Below are 17,494 nucleotides of genomic sequence, written 5' to 3' on the forward strand. Positions count from 1 at the left end.
TAACATTGATAAGAAAATAGCATTGATGAGAAGGAAATAGATGTGCTTTCTGTAAAATCTTACTTTTCATTTAAGTAAGATTTGTTGTGCTTTAGAAGTTCAGAAAATTCTGGTGTTCTTGTTGATGCATTGTTGATTGGATAACAGATACTGATTACCGAGTTGGGGACTATGGTAGCTCCTGGTGTGTTGAATATCTTGTAATCTGCAGTAAATACCAAGCAGCAGTGTGTATTTGTGTCTTATTTTGAGAGACAAGTACTAAGTTAAGCTTTTTTTAAGTAACCTGGTGTTAATTGGGACATCGGAAGTGTCTATCACTTAATGTCTAGGGTTGTATTTAGGAAAGGGAATACTTTCCTTTTACACTGTGTGTAAAAATATTTCTTATATGAAAAAAAGGAGCTGTGGACCATATTAAAAAAAAAAAAAGTTGGAGAATGACTCCCACCTCTTCAACCCTTTCCTTCCCAGTTGTCTAAAGAGATTTTGACTGGAAGTGTAAAGGAAGGAGAGAGAGAGAAAAAAAGGTGCTTTTGAGCATGACAACAAACTGTTTTCCTTTATTAAAATGTTTGAGCTTGTTAAAACAATCTAGACATAACCAAGCTCAGTACATGTTCTCCTGTAACTTTGCTGAGTGAGAGTTGCTCTATTTTGAGGACTAGCGTGAGGCCATGGTAGGACATGTCGAACCTGAAAAAAACCTAACTAGGTATTGTGGAGCAGTGGCTCTTCCTCACTTCCAGATATGCTGAAAATGTGTGGTTTTCACTGTTTTTGAGTATGGTGCTATGAGTAGCCCCTCTTCAGAGCACATTTGTTTCCTCTTCCTTTCTGGGTGGTAGAACAGGTGATGGGAAGTGAGGAACTCTGCTCTTGCCTCTCCTTAAATATCCCTTATCCTTAGAGTTGTTAGTGCTTTCATTGGTATTGCAGAACTACTTGGTACTCATGAAAAACTTAACAGATTACTATATTTTGAAATACAGTAAATGTTTTCTTCTGTCATCATATCTGCCCTTATTCTTGTTTTATTTGCAATCCTGTCACATAAAAGAGGTGAACAACAGACCAACTGACTGTGGCTATTTTTATACAGTTGAGTAAATGTAAGAGGTTTTAAAGAGTTTATTTTAGCAGAAACATTTGTTAAAGCCCCTATATCCATAGGCTGAGTGTATATTCATTAACTATTCAGGGCTGTAACATAATCCAACAAAAGGAAGCATATTTTAACAGAGATCTGTAACAACCATACGCAGACTGGCTGAAGGCAAATGTTTCTTACTGCTATTTCTAGTCTTGTGACATCTAGATATATTGCATTTATTTCTCAGATAACAAAACTAGCTAATTCTTACTGCAGTGTCACGATCCCACATTGCAAAAATACATGTTTGATCCCCAAAAGTTCATTGTAATCAGGTATTTGAAGGCAGTGGAAAGCTGAGCCTCTCCAGTTTCACTGCCAGTGTGACATGATTTATCCTTCATATAATTGCATCTGAAATGGTTTGTGATGAGGATGGGAACAACTGAAGCATGGGCATGAATGGAAAGTTCATAAATACTTAACGGAATGTCCTGTTGACTTTCTTATCTGTGGAACGTCTCGGATTTTCCTGATAGCAGAAGCCTGGGTGGCTTCACTGGTCAAGGATGGGGCTGAGCATTGGGAGTCCTTCTTTGGCAGTGCATCCTTGTAGCCTGGAGAATGTGTACTTAAAGCTTCTGCCAACTATTCCTTGTAAAAAGGACTGGATTTGCTTCAGCTCTTGGTCTACTGTTTAGCTACAAAATAGCTTCTCTGTCCCCATGTAGCATGAAAATAGGAATTTGTTCCCAATCCAATCCATGTTAGGGAATTTAAGAATATTTTGATAAAATTACATGTCAAAGGAGAAGATAAATATATAGGAATTTACTATGGTCAGAGATTCTGTGTTGTGTATGTAGTGCCAACATGATGTACCAGCATATGCTGAAGTGTAAGGTTTTTAAGCTTTTGCACAGGTGAGAAATTGCAGTTTTACTCAGGAGCATATTACCTGGTAAGTTGAATGCTGCTGTTCTGCTCAGCTGCAATGGGAATGACCCTCTTAGTTTTAAACTCCTTCCTACTGTTCTGTGACATGTTAAGGTAAAAACAGGTAGTCTGTTTTAGAAGTAAATCACTTTGTAGCCTGATGCTTTAAATAATAATTTACATCTCCAGGTGTCTTTTTATATTAGCACATAGATATATTTTAGTTCTTTTCCTTTTTTGTTAGTAGCTTGAATGAAGTGAGAGGGAAGGTTTGAATTGAACAAATGCAATTAAAATGACTGTCTATGATATATTTGAGTTTTGTTCCACAAGAACAGAAATATTAAAACTCCTTTAGCAGCTGTGTCAGTAGCAATTTTTCTGGTTCTTGAGTACAGAAATAAATTCAAATGCTGTTGGTTAAATAATTCACATTCATTTTACGTGAAAAATAAGACCTAGTCTCTTTGGCAAGTGCAATGTTTTCATTTAAGTGATTTAAAAATTGATTGCATTGAACTGATTTGAGTGCATTAAGGGATTTGCAGTTGTGTAATTAAATTGGTATTTTAAATAGCTTTAAGTATGCTGTTCAATTGAGAAGTGTGCAACTAGATTTTCACATAGAACTTTTTAGTTTTGAGATAAATTACTATTGTGTTTAGAATATAGTTACAGGCATATGATGCTGAGTGGATGAATCATTTGGGACATAGTGGAGGAAAGGCAAATGTATTGAATCAGTGACATTCTGTTTTTCAGGCATATCAAATGATTTTCCTGAATGTGGCAAACTGGCACTTGTAGGGAAAAAAACATCTGAGCTGCAAAAACTATACCTCAGTTTCTCTAGATAAAGAAAAATGCAATTTCTGATGTTACGTTTTTATTGAAATATTTAGCCTATGTTTTCAGATTTTGGGGTGTTTTTTGTCGTGTTAGATTATTGAATTATCTTTTTTCCCCCAAGGAAAAAAATTCAGTAACCATGTTTAATTTGCAGAGCACCAGAGATCATACTGGGATTGCCGTTTTGTGAAGCCATAGACATGTGGTCGTTAGGGTGTGTGATTGCAGAGCTGTTTCTTGGATGGCCACTGTACCCAGGAGCACTGGAATATGACCAGGTAGTAGAATAAATTTCACAAGCATCTGCATACTTCCTCAACTTAAGAATTTCAAATCATTAAATTCAGACTTTCAAATGTTAGTAATGTCCCTATTAAATAGTATTTCTTCAGTCTATTTAATGCTTTTAATTTAGTTGTATTGATTGTCCTAGAAACATAAATCCTGTTTCTAGACCAAACTGTATATTGTACTGCTTTTCTGAGTTAAATTTCAATTTGTCCTCCTTTTTTTCCCTCCTATTATGCAAAACAAATGTTAGTATAGAAACTGCTTTTTCCTGCTGGAAACCAAAGATCATAGTCATCATAGTTTTATTATAAACTCTCTTTCATTTACCATGGATGGGATTGACTTGAATATCTGTCCAAATATCACAATTAGTTGTGTTCTGAACACTTCCTGATGCTTTCTGGAAATCCAGTATAGCTCAAAGATTTGAGAGCCTATACTTCATAAGTAACATGGATCACCTGTCTCAGTAATACTGTGTATATATACAGTGGTAAAGCTTGAAACTGTGCCTTTGCTTTGTTGGAATTTTCAGCTACTGACACCACTGGCATTAGTGAGCTAACTTTAAAAGAAGTTGTTTCTGATGGGGAGAGAGAGAAATCTTTTACATCTTTCAAGCATTTTAAATAGCCTTTAATTTTCTAGTGTAATATGGAAATCTGGAAGGAATGTCATCAGCAGTCTCACTATCCCTGCCTGCCTGCTTTTGAGTTCTGAAAATAAAGACATTCTTTTAAAATCCCAGATGCAACAGCACTGGCTTCTTATCAACTTCTACATCTTTGATTCAACATTCAGTTTAGTGGCAATTCCCCTAGCATGTTGTTTATGTTATTCAAATCCTGATCATGTAGCAGAGTCTTGACTCTCTTTGCTTACAGATCAGACCTACTATTCTAAAATTCATTTAAAACCACTGTCAGGGAATTTTTTTTTTTTGGTTGTTGTTGATTTTTTGTAATATTCCATATTTCAGTTGACTTCATTAATATAAAATTCAGTGTTTCATGAGTAGGAAGTGAGCTGGGAGTGGAACATGAATAGATACTTCGATGCATTCAGAAGACCTTTGTTGCAGGATACTGTTGTTAAAATGTAGAATGAAAGAGGAAAATACTAATGACCGTATAATTCATTATGCCATTTTAGGGAAAAAATGAGAGCATTTGGTTTTTGGAAAGAATCCATAATACTATCTCAAAAAAAATTCCAAGAACTTGGAAAATTTCTGTACCTTTTATTTTGAAAGAAACTGCAGGAAAAGATCTGGACTTCCAAAAATAAAAGGGGGAGGGTGCAGGATTACTTCCACTTTTGAAGCCCATATGGTTGTAAATAGCTGTTGAAAGGGATGCTGCTGTGGGTGAGGAAGGACTTTTTAAATCCAGTTCATGAACTTCTGATCATGATAACATATAGGCAGATGCTCCTTCTAGATGTGGAGTGTGGTTTTGGACTTTAGTCACTTATGATGAAGACAAGGTTTGAATGGTAGAAAATACTCCCTGTGTCTTGATTCTTTCCTCAAATTAATTTGTGATTTGTCATGATGGCATCAGCCCAGACTGTTAATTAACATGTGCCAATGGACTTATGTAGCTGTGAGCCTCTGACTTTTTGTGACAGTGTGTTTCTGTCACTTGTTTCTTGCCATTGTAGGCCCAGAACCAACGTGGCTAAATACTGCCAGATGGTGCAAGTAAACAGCATTGTCACCAATGACAACCACCTTCAAACTGCACTTTGTGCAGAAGACTACATAGATTAGGGTTTAATCTTGATGCCCATAAGATTTTTTTTTACTTGCTTTACAAATTCAGAAGTTTAAAAACAGCTGAGTTTAAGATATATTTAAATACAGACATGTCATTCAAGCTTGCTGGAAGCACACTTGTCTAAATACAGACATGTTGTTCAAGTTTGCTGGAAGTAACTTGTCTAGCAACTTGTCTGATCCTCATGTTGACTTCTCATGAGAATTCATAGTAGAAGAGGAACTGTAACCTTCTCTGCACCAGCAGCAGTTCCCTTATTTTAGTCAGGTTTAAGATTGTGCTCAAGCAGGTTTGCAAAAATTACTTTAGAGAAATTTGATTCAGGATTTTCCTCAGTGTACATCAATACAGCAGTAGTAGGATATGACTCACAAGAAAATTCCTTTCCTCCTGCTGTGTGGTGTGTGTTACTCAGTATAGGAACAGGCAAGGGCTTTGTGCTGGATTTTCCTCTGTCCTCCTGGTATGTGGCAACCAACATGCTAGTCCTCGAAGGGAAGCTCTGAGTTATTACATTAATTTGTGATTGTAACCAGTAACAGCTGTACTTCTCAGTGGAAAATAGCTGTGTCTTCTGAGCTTTAATAGTCATTGAAAACAAGCACAAGTGCTTAACTGCTAAATTTATGAATTAATGCATTGACTTTTTCCTCCTAATTTCTAAGACCATAATATACTTAGAAAACAACTAAATCATAGAATGGTAGGGGTTGGAAGGGACATCTAGAGATCATCTAGTCCAGCCCCCTGGTAAAGCAGGTCCACCTAAATCGGGTCACACAGGAATACATCCAGCTAGGTTTTGAAAACCTCCAGAGAAGAAGACTTCACACCCTCCCTGGGCAGCCTGTCAGTGCTATGTCACCCTCACAGTAGCTTATGTTCATTACCACTAGTTCTGTCACTGACAATAAAGGAACAAAAAAAAGTGTCACCCCCTCCTCCTAATGTCTACCCTTTAGGTACTTATAAGTGATTATGAGATCCCTTCTCAGTCTTGTTCAGGCTAAACAGCCCCAGGTCCTGCAGCCTTTCATCATAAGGAAGATGTTCCAGTCTCCTGATAATATTGGTGGCCCTGTGCTGGATTGTCTCCAGAAGTTCCCTGTCTGTCTTGACCTGGGTAGCCCAGAATTGGGCACAGGACTTCAGATGAAGCCTCGACAGAGCAGGGTAGAGGGGGAAGAGAACCTTGACCAGAGATTTACTCCCAGATACAGGGAATTATGGAGGATACCAAATACCAGAAGTTAGCAGCATTGCATTTAGTTCCTCCCATTTTGTCTTGTGTACCTCTCTTCTATACTGCCCATCAATTTTTCTCATCTCACGTGCTCTTAGCTCTCAGTTTTTGGTTCAGTGTAGTTCACTGCTCTCTCATTTTGATTTTTTTTTCTTTCCCCCCTTTCTTCCATTCTTATTTCCCAACTGCTCCACTTTTTCCAGGGCCTGGCCCCTCTGTGGAGGTGTGTAGTGTGGAACTCTGCCCAACACCCTTTAGCCATGACTCCTCTTGGACCTTCTGCCCAGGCTGTTGGAACTCACATTGCCTTCATGCCATCATATAAAAAAGCTCAGTTTTAAATTGTTGCCAATTATTATTCCAACTCTTCTTTCTCTAAGGTGTTTTTGTCTTTCATTTAAAAACAAAATTACTTCTGGGACAACTTCCTTGTACATTGAGTTAACATTGTTTGCACAGTAGTTGAAACACATCACAACATGCTGTTTCCACACATTTCCATTTAAGTCTTAAATCCTAACTATTTTAGGGAATTCTTTGATCATCAACTATAAGCAAGGTATTGCAAAATGCATAGGAAATAGCCACACATTGACCATTTTGGAGGAAAGGAACATCTGACCAGGCATAAAGCTAGTGCGTTCCCATCACATTATTAGATTATCTCAGATGAGGACAGTGTCTTGCTGGATGCCTAGAGGTTGTACTCACACTCCCTTTCCAAGTGGAACATTTCCTTGGGATGCAGTTCTGTCAGATGTCTAAAAGACTGATACACTGGAAACAGCAAACAAGAAGGATTTTGATTTTTATCAATCTGTATAGTGAGAGTATGAAAAACAAAATCATCAGACTTCTGTATGTAAACAAAGCATTCCTACTAATTTTCCTGTTTAGAGTGAAAATACCACATTGAATGAGCTGAAGAGATAATGAGAGCCACTCTTCTCAACTCCTCATTTCTGTCTGAAATGTGTATAGGTCACTTCAGAGATTTGTCTGTGTATGGCTTTGTCCAAGAGATGGAGAGAGCAGTATCAAGCGCTCAGTGTTAGCTTTCTAACCTCTATGTAAGGTGTAGTTGTTCAGCTACAGTGCTCTGAGAGTGGTTTCATTTTGCCATTTTTAAAATGAAATGACAAATTTTTAACCATGTAGATAATATTTTTAAAATCAAAAGTAAATTCTTTCTCATGTTTTCTTCTTTCCTTCCTCAGATTCGTTACATTTCACAGACTCAAGGTTTGCCAGGAGAGCAGTTGTTGAGCATGGGAACGAAAACTGCAAGATTTTTCTGTAGAGAAACGGATGCACCATATTCTAGTTGGAGATTAAAGGTAAACAGTATATAGTGTAGTAGAAAGCAGCATATTGTTTTGTGAGCAGAGAAACCAGAGAGGCCAAAGTGCACTACAATACCATTAGCTCCTTTCTGTATATCATGTGGGTTTTTTATCAATCCCTACTCTATATCCCTTCTGTTTTTCCTGTTCTCCAAAACAGGAATGAGCTCCAAGTTCTCATGCTCATGCTTCCTCCCATCAGCTGGTCTGGTGCAGCTGCCAGGCTGTGTGACGGCCAGCACACGGCTGCCAGGTGGAGAATTCAAATTAAGCCTCCTATCTCCAGACGTATTAAAGGTGTTTGGTTTTCTTGCTCAGTTAATGCTCTTAAGTTTGAGAATTTGTCTCTGAGGCCCACACTGCTCTGTCAAAATTTGTTGAAAACTCGCTTCAGGATCAGAAGTTCCTAGGAGAAAAAGGAGATTAAGAAACAACGTGAATGTATACAGCTTATTTCCTTCAGATTTCCTTCTAAAACAGCCTGAAAGCTGCAATGCAATGAAAGCAGACAAAATGTTTAAAAATGTCCTTTTAGGGTCTACATGCCTTGGTTCTCTGTAAGCAACGTTATTGCACCCTGGCTGTAAGCAGAGCTTTAACTTCCCATACAAATACAGGCTTCTTTAAATTGTGTTGCTTCATGGTGTGGCTTCACCGAATTTAGGGAAGACTCGGGGAGTCAGGAAACAGTTACAGTTGACATTAAACTTCTGCAGCAACAAACAGCTGAGGAGCTCAAAGAACAAGTTGCGTAACTCCCTGCCATAACTTGGTAAATGCTGGGGCAGCGCTGGGCTGAGCCAGGGGCTGGTGCGGCTCTGCTGTAGCCTGCCGGGTGGGTGTGTTATGTAAGGATTCTCCGATTACACCCTCGGATTATGCAGTGTACTAGTTTGTCGGGTGGTTGATTGTTAGGTGACAGTTCAGATCTGGCTTCTTTGTGTTGGAAAGCCTAAAGGAGTTCGTGATGCAAACAGCCCTCCCCATTTACAGAAGCAATTAGCTTGCAGTGGTTAATTTCTTGGTTTCAGGCTGAATTCTCTGTTGGGGGAAGGAAGGAGTTTTGGGTATAGACCATTGGTCATTCTCATAGTTTTTTGTCAAGTTAATTTTAGAAACTTCTTTTTTCTCCTCCTGCAGTCTTGGCTTACCTCTTGTAACACCAGCCTACTGGTGCTGTCTGTGTTGAAGGAGGAAAATTGTAACAAAGTGATATACCAGCTCATAAATCACTGATGGGCGATCCCATTAGTTCTCTAGGATACAATTACTTGTTTCATGCTTTGATATTTGAAGTGCTTAAACCAACTGCTGTGTATATGGAGGAATAAGCATATAAAAATAACAATAACAAAAAAAAAACTAAGCAAAAGAGAAACTGAACAGTCTGCCTGGTTTTTGGCTTATTGTTTTTTGCTGTGATGTGATGTTGCTCCTGTTTGGAGTTAAAAGTCTGAGTTTCAGGAAATGGGTAAAATACAAGTAACAGAAAACCTGTTAATATATAAAAATAATAAGCACATGAGAGTTTCATTAAACTTTTTGCTAGGCTTTCAACACTTCCTGAGTAATTTACAAACCATAATCCAGTACTGTGATCAGTCAGATGTGAAACTGAGTAGCTCTTATATTTTGATAAGTAATCAACAAAGCACCATACAAGCATACAATTAAAATAGTAATTAATTTTTGAAATAAATTTTTGGGGGGTAAATAAATGTGTGAAGTTACCTTGTAGTTTTAAGTGACTTTTATTATCAACTTGGAAACTCAGCTTTTCTTTTCTTTCTTGAGACTTTGGAAGAGCACGAGGCAGAGACAGGTATGAAGTCTAAAGAGGCCAGAAAGTATATATTCAACAGTTTGGATGATATAGTGCATGTGAGTATTGAAACATTCTTCCTTTGCACTGAAATGTGTGGGAGTGAATGATGACTAAAATCATTTGACTAGGTTTGAAATAAACACCTTCTAGAACACTGTTTATTGTGTATCAGTCATATCCATACTTCTTGATATGTTGCTCTGAGGAAAACATCCAGCTATGTCAGCCCTTTGGGCTTAGAGATCTTCCTTTGTCATTGCTTGTGTTAAACAATGATGCTTGCCTATATGATGGGGGAAGCCTTTAATATTAGGTATCATGTATACTTTCTCTTCCATTTTATCTGTGATTCTGGGTAAAAATCCTGCTATCTCAGTTACATAATTTCCAGTATAACTCTGCTATCTTAACAATATCATTCTCTGTATAATTTTTTTTTCTTTTAAGAAAACTCCACAGAACTGATTCCTCACTTTTATTTAGCTTTATAACGCTCTAGGCAATAACAAGAAGAAACTCTTCATTGTTTTCCATGTCCAGAGATGAGAATCAAATCTTGCAAGATTTGCATTAATAAGTGTTTGAAACTGTTCTTTGAAGATTGCCTCTGTAATTTAAGTTAGACCACAGGAAGAACTTTATCCTAAATCTTACATGTTAGATTCCAACTGCCAGACTGAAGTAAAGCCTTCAGAGATTTTTAGCTGGAGAGGATGCAAGGAGAGTAGTACATGTACAAGAAAAGAAGTCACCGATTCCAAGCCAGTCATACTGGGATGAACCAGCAAATTCACCATATCCCACACAATAAAACCATTGAATATTAGTATTTTATGGCAGAAAGCAATAACAGAAAGAGTTAAACTAACATGTATGTCTTCTGTCTGACTGTTTTGTTCAATGCCAGGTGAACATGGTGATGGATTTGGAAGGAAGTGACCTGTTGGCAGAGAAGGCAGATAGGAGGGAATTTGTCAGTCTGTTGAAGAAAATGTTGCTTATTGACGCTGATTTAAGAATCACTCCAGCTGAGACCCTGAACCATTCTTTTGTTACCATGAAGCACCTCCTCGATTTTCCTCATAGCAACCAGTATGTAACACACAGAAATTATTTCTTTAAATCTCTGTTGTAGTGATTCATGTGTATAATAGTGTTGTTTCTTCTGCTATCAGATAGAAAAATCTTGGATCATTTTTGTAACGTCTGATAGAATACTTTCAAGTGTTAGATACACCTATTGAGTCAAGGAATTTGCTTGAATAACTATATTTTTCCAAGGAGTGACACTTAGAACGATACACTTGTAAATTACCATTCTTAGGCCTGACTGTTAAAATTACAGCTCAGCAGAAACTTAGACTGAGTTTTTGGAAGTATGAAGAGGCTTAGTTTGTGTCAGTCCCTGAGAGCTAAGGTGATAATTTCCTCTGGAGATTAACATCTTGGATATCTTCTTTCATGTATTGATTCATGTGAAATATATTGAAAGTGTTCTTGTAGTACTGGAATTGCATGTTTCATGGATTTCCTAAAGTGCAAGCATTTCACAGAAGGACAGAGCTTTCCATACATTTAGTTTACTATCTTTCCTGCTTGTATGCAGTTGTTAGAAAATGATATTAGATGAAAGGAGCTTTTCTGCTTTTATGTAATATGCTGTTCTGTGAAACTGGGAAATGTAGACTTTGAAGTATTGTGATTTTTTTTTTTTCCTTGGGAATTGTTCTATGCATTTAACAACATGAAATTCTAATTAAAGCACCTTATTTTCTGGTTTTGATAGAGTGAAGTCATGTTTTCATATCATGGATATTTGCAAGTGCGGATCAAATTTGTACGACTTAAGTAATCGCAATAAAACATCGCTTGTGAGACCAGTTGCCTCAGGCAGTGCAGCTAATCTGACTGCAAGCTTTACCAAAATTGGTCCAGTAAGAAGTCAGGTAAACCTTTTTTTTTTTCTTTTTTTTTTCTTTTTTAAAAAATAATTATATATTCAATTAATGCAGTTTCTCTAATTAATTTACTACTTGGAAAAAAGTACATCTATAGAGCAACAGAATCTTCTGTCTTTTATTCCTCCCCCCCCCCCCCCCCCCAGTGTTTTCTTAAACTATTTAGGACTCGTGTCAAAAGTGAAGTTCCCAGCTGGGTCTGGGTAGGGAAAGAGTGCCCTCCGGTGGTGAGACGCGATTGCTGCTTGTGAAATGTGTTTGAGATTTGAACTTCTAGAAATTATCTTGGTGGTATGCTGTATAAGCTGGTGGGGCAGGTGTGCAAGCAGTTTAGATTCCCAGTTATAATGATAGTTATGTTTAATCTCTTCCCATAGGCATTAACTGCATCTGCCCATTCAATTTTGCACCAAGGGATACCACTGCAGACAGGGACTGCTCAGTTTGGTTGCAGTGACGTTTTCCAACAGGCATTGATTATATATCCTCCAGCTATTCAAGGTATGTCAAACTGTAACTGTTCCAGTTTCTAAAACACGAATGTTACTATTCGGCTGTTAGCAGGATTTGAGTTTGCAATTATATCCACTTCAGATACGTATTTAAAGGAACTTAATTATGTCATTAAGAAATTAGCATGTGAGTCAGATCCAGATATATTACACCTTTCTGAAAGAATTGGCAAATCAGCATCTGCAGAAAATTATTTAAGCAATCCAGAGCTCATCTTCATATATCACACACACACATATATATATCTCTGTGTATATTATCTATCTCATGTATATAATAGAAGGCCAAAATATGAAAGCTAAAGCAAAAAAGGAGAGCATTCAGAAATGAAATCTGAGAGAAAACAACAAAGATTAAGGGGATGTCCGTGTTGCTGTAGATTTTTTTTTTTTTGGTGGTAGGGGATTTTGTTTCTTTTTCGATTTGTTGTGTGTGTTGGGGATTTTTTATTTGTTGGTTTGGTTGTGGTTTTGGGATGGATTTTTTCTGCCTTTTTTTCTTCAATTTTTTTGTAGCATCTCTAGGGTATCCTAGCAATAAGGAAAATAAAATGTAACAGTTCTCATGATAAATCTTTCTGGATAGTAAAGTTAGTTGTGGGGTTTTGGTTTTGTTTTTTTTTTTTTTAATTGGACTTCCAAGTGAATGTTTAAGAAAACATTTGGAAACTTGGCACTTCTTTTGTGAAGCTGCCTTATGTAAACAGTGTCACATGTACTGTCCTATGGTTTATGATGAACCAGGGCAGCTAGGTAAAACTGCTGCAGCTTTCTAATGGCTGGAAACCACATAACTAAATCTTGGAGAATTTTTATTGCATTGTGCTGTGAGGAGGAAAGGGCAGCTTGGCTGAACTCTTCTGTGTTACAAAGGATGAGATTGCTTTAGGCATGCAATTTTGTATTTATTGAAAGAAATAATTGTCTGAGGGTTCAATTCTCAGAAACATTTGGAAGGCTGTGGGATGGAATGGCTAGCACAGAAGTATTTCTACAGTGTAGAAAACAACCAAAGGAGCATATGCATTTCTAGAAGGATACATGTTAATGTAGTCAACCTCTGATTCCCTAAACAAATGCGCTTGCATCATGCAAATGTAGGTGTTACTTTTTGGAAGAGTCTTTAAAACCTCATTTAGATCTCTGAACATACCAAAGGGAACTTGTTTTTTCTGTTTATAATGGACAGATCAGAGAGGAGCTGATGAAAACAACCTTTCTTGTCCTAGTAATAGCCGTTTATGGAAAAGGAAAGGTAGTTTATATTGTTGCCTTACATATATTGATATAGTATATTGATTATTACAGTCCTCATCTCAAAAAATGTAATTTACCTTTCTTGGTGATGTTCAGCTTCATGTTAAGATTGGATCTGGAAATGGTGGAGCTTATAGGAAGTAGATTAATGGGTTTTTTAAGAATGACTTTGAAACTCCTCATTTGTTCTCCCTCTGCATTTTGAAGTTATAGAAACCACGCTAGATTCACTCTGGAAAAATAACATTGTAAAACACTTTTAACCTAAACTCAGAGCCCAGGAAATCTTTCTCTCTTTAGATAAAGACAGATACAGCAGACTATCAGTAGTATGAATTGTGGCTGCTGAATCTTTTAACTTCATGCAGATTTCTTTCTGAGCACTTACTATGGTTATGTAATTTCTCATTTAAACGGTATGCTTTACACAATGACATTCCATAATTTATAAACCTCTGCTATTTTCATAATACTCAAATGAGTAAAGTGATTATAGAAAAGGAAACAGTACAGACAAATAATTTATTTGTGATCTGAATAGCGTATTGTCAATATGATGATTAATTCCCAAATTTAAATTCTGTTACAGCTTGAATTAAGGGTATATATTGTTTTCATCACATAGGTGATGAGTTGCTGGCATGAAGGGAAAGGGGGATATTAATGGTATCTGGCACTGCTTCAATGTTTCCTTGCTTGGCTGCTCTGTTGAATAACTGAAGTACTAAAGCTCGCTACTTCTGGCAGAGTTAAGAAGTTACTGTCCTAGATGGCTGTGTGGAAAAAACTAGTCAACAGCATTTAAAAATGAAAAGCTTTGGACCGCATGGTTATAACTTAGTATTGTGTTATGACATGAGGGATTTACATCAGATGAAGATTCTCTTTCATCATTTGTTGTAAAGATTTTGAAAAACCCAAACACTTTTAATCTTCAGTAGTCATCTCTGAACAACTGTTGCTTAATCTTTGATTAAACAATAAGACACAAAATACAGTTAGAAGATGAAATTAGTGTATTTGCCTAGACAGTATTTTCTTCTAGTATAGCTGTTGTGATGTAATAGCATTGAAAAAAGTTCTCTCTTTTGTTTTAGTTTAGCATTATGTCAAAAATCCTTGTTAGCACTAAACGTTGCAGCATTGGTATATGTCTGTTATTTTCCTGTGACAGTATTGAAATCTATATAGGGTGCAAAATGTATCTGTTTTCCTATTATGCTTTTGTGGTAAAGTTCCAACAGTGCTAGAGTTTGTGTTATTTTGATGTAAGTGTTGAGGGATCCGCAATCAGAAAAGCTTATCTACACAGGAATGCAGATAAGCAGGCACTTCTTTATTATGCAGCGCTGGGAAAACACAGCGCTGGGATAGCTCCTCCATAGCTTCGTCCTTAGTTACCATTTTCAGGGTTTTTATACAGCTGAAACAAAAGAATCACATTTGCCAACACAAGCATGCATAAAATGTTCATCAATTTAGCCCTTCACCTTGATTTGTTCCCAACAAACACAAAACTTCCAAAATCACAGTAATTGGTCAAAAAAATATATCAGTCCCTTTGTTTTAGTAACAACTAAGGTAACAGGTCCCCATCAGGTGTGGTATGTAACTCTTGCAGTTTGATCCTTATGTGATTCAAATTAATATTTACTTAATAGGTGTTTGAGTTATTTACAAGTGCTGAGCTAATTGATTGAACTATTACTAGGTGATGAACAAGTGCTTAACAAGTGCTTGACTACTTATTGTGATGAGAAGTTAACTAAAATAATTGTGTATCTGCAACAAAAGGAGGAATAGGATTCTACTGCAGTTATTTGAAGGCATACACAGGAAATTTTTACATTGTTTCCCACTCAGGAGATGGTAACAAATAGGAGCATTATACATGTGGCATTGGCAGCTATAAATATTGACAAGAATGGATTTCAGCTACCTGGAAATGCTGAGCATGAGATATGCAGCTGTCAGTTGTGAGAAGCTTTGAAATTCAGTTATCTTACTTTTGTCTGCTCCCTTTAAAATACTGTTAATGTAATTTGTGATAAAGAGTAAATGCTTAGCTCTGCAGAATGTTCTGCCAAAGCCATTCCACTTTCTGGTAACTTGTTTCCAAATAGTAGATACTGGTGGTTCTTTCTGGAAATTACAGCATCAAATATTTGTGCAGATAATGGCACAAAAATCTTTTAGGTGTTGATTTGAAACATCTTTCATATGAGGAAAGGCTCTGGGAACTGGGGCTGTTTAGTCTGGAGAAGAGGAGATTGAGGGGAGATCTTATCTATAGATATCTAAAGGGTGGGTGTCAGGAGGTTGGGACATCCCTTTTATTCTATAGTAGCTAGCAACAGGACAAGGGATAATGGGATGAAGCTGGAACACAAAAAGTTCCACTTAAACATAAGAAAAAACTATTTTACTATGAGGGTGAGGGAGCAGTGGCACAGGCTGCCCAGAGAGGTTGTGGAGTCTCCTTCCTTTGAAGTCTTCAAGACCCACCTGGACATGTTCCTATGTAACCTGATCTAGATGAACCTGCTTCTGCAGGGGGGTTGGACTAGATGATCTCTAAAGGTCCCTTCCAACCCCTACCATTCTATGATTCATTCTATGATTTATTTGGATTGAAAGTCTAAATTATGGAATTAGATCATAAACACGTGAAGATAAAGATAGTAAAATAAAATCATCATTTATGTTTGTGTTTTGCTCAAAAAAAAAAAAAAGTATGCAAGACTGGTGGTTTACTTAAACCTTGAGTGTTTTTTTTTCCTGATAGGAATTCCTACAAACCATAGTAAACCCGCCAGTTTCTCCCTGAGGGTGGATAATGCAGTTCCGCTGGTGACGCAAGCCCACGCAATTCAGCCGCTACAGATTCGAGCAGGAATCCTTTCTCAGGTTGGCTTACTATAATAAAGCAAAAGTTTTCCTGTACTGCTTAGTATATACTTCTGCCCTGTAGAGTTCTAGCATAGTGCCTCTTCAGTTTTATGCTAAACTACATGCAATTAATGTAAATTCAATCATTCCCTCTGTCGTGAAATCTTCTCTGCTTTACAACAGACGTGGTCGAATCAAGCCCAGCAAATACTGGTTCCTGCATGGCAGCAAGTAGCGCCAGTGGCAGCTCCTGCTACATCTCTGGCCTCTGATCCTGTGGCTGGCCCACAGAGGCTTGGAGACTGGGGGTAGGTCCACATATTTTTGTGCAATACCTTAGTGGCCCTGATTTATTGCTCTCTATAGATGCTGATGCAAATGACTTGCAATTTAAAACTTCCTTTCCGTTTCCTCAGGAAGATGATTACCCAGGGCACCCATTACAGTTCCATGATACCGCAGCCTCTTTTAACACATCAGATAACCTTGTCTGCCCCTCAGCCAATTAGTGTGGGCATTGCACATGTCGTCTGGCCTCAGCCTGCAGCTACAAAGAGGAACAAACTGTGTCAGAACAGGTTGGTAGAATAATTCTGACATTCAGAGATAGTATGTCTGTAGTTGCTGTTCAGTGGGTAGGGGAATAGCCTGTAGAAGTAGCATGTTTAGTTAGTTATAGTTTTACTTAAATGGTGTTTTGGGAAAGTTTTTCCTTTCTGTCTTAATTTTTCAGTGTTATTTTTGATCATACAGTTTAGATTGAAAAATACTAGCAATAGTAAGAGATTTTAGTTCCTGTTGTGGAGTTCATGTATGTGACTATTATGATAGCAAAATTGTCTTATAGCTTTTGAGAAGGTGTGAGAATATATTGAAGTAGATCTAATGAGATATTCCTAATCTTATGTGCATGATTATATGTCAGGTTTAGACAAGTAAAAATAGAGAGACACTATGTAACAGGGTCACAGTATGCCTTAATCATCTTGAGAATAGTCTTTATTTCAGTGGAAGCCAAAAATACTGGAAGTGCTTGCTGAAGAGAATGTATCCCACTGCCTCAGAAAGTATTTGCAGAGCTGTGGGATGCTCAGTAAAGAGGAAAGCTTGGGTTTACAAAGGGCTATGTCAGCAGTCTTGTATTAAGCAAGGATTTCATCTGCAAGCTACCAGCTGTTCCTTTCAGGGAGAATCTTCAGAGGAAATCTGGTCAAGTTTTGCTTACTTGTTTTTCACCCAAGTGGGATTTTCATTTATTCTTTTTTTTTTTTCCTTAATAATAAAATGGGATTTCCAGGGTGTTGTATTCAATACTGTTGCAAATTTCAGATGTTTTGTAGTTTGGGTTTATTTATTGATGTCTGAAATCATCTATGCCAAGGGCTTATGACTATGTTTATGGTTTTCTGTTTTCCTTTGTATCTGTTTAGAAAATTGGTGGTTTAGCCTGCATTGCTTTCTTTTTTGTTGTTGAAAGTAGTACAGTTTTCAGGTCTGTTGATAGAGATTCACTAAATGTT

The 17,494-nt window shown here is 37.2% G+C and overlaps 1 protein-coding gene across 2 annotated transcripts in view; it reads left to right on the forward strand.

Annotated features, from left to right (window-relative positions):
• Positions 1 to 17,494, forward strand: part of HIPK3 (homeodomain interacting protein kinase 3) — a 75,898-nt gene that overhangs the window by 48,207 nt on the left and 10,197 nt on the right. For both annotated transcript variants that reach the window (XM_061999790.1, XM_061999791.1), the window contains exons 3-11: positions 3,033 to 3,156; positions 7,408 to 7,527; positions 9,328 to 9,414; positions 10,266 to 10,450; positions 11,145 to 11,304; positions 11,694 to 11,817; positions 15,871 to 15,992; positions 16,158 to 16,282; positions 16,391 to 16,552. In XM_061999790.1, the coding sequence (XP_061855774.1) occupies positions 3,033 to 3,156; positions 7,408 to 7,527; positions 9,328 to 9,414; positions 10,266 to 10,450; positions 11,145 to 11,304; positions 11,694 to 11,817; positions 15,871 to 15,992; positions 16,158 to 16,282; positions 16,391 to 16,552 (1,209 nt within the window). The remainder of the gene's footprint in view (positions 1 to 3,032; positions 3,157 to 7,407; positions 7,528 to 9,327; positions 9,415 to 10,265; positions 10,451 to 11,144; positions 11,305 to 11,693; positions 11,818 to 15,870; positions 15,993 to 16,157; positions 16,283 to 16,390; positions 16,553 to 17,494) is intronic.

The sequence above is a fragment of the Colius striatus genome, chromosome 7 (assembly GCF_028858725.1).
Source record: "Colius striatus isolate bColStr4 chromosome 7, bColStr4.1.hap1, whole genome shotgun sequence".
Lineage (NCBI taxonomy): Eukaryota > Metazoa > Chordata > Aves > Coliiformes > Coliidae > Colius > Colius striatus.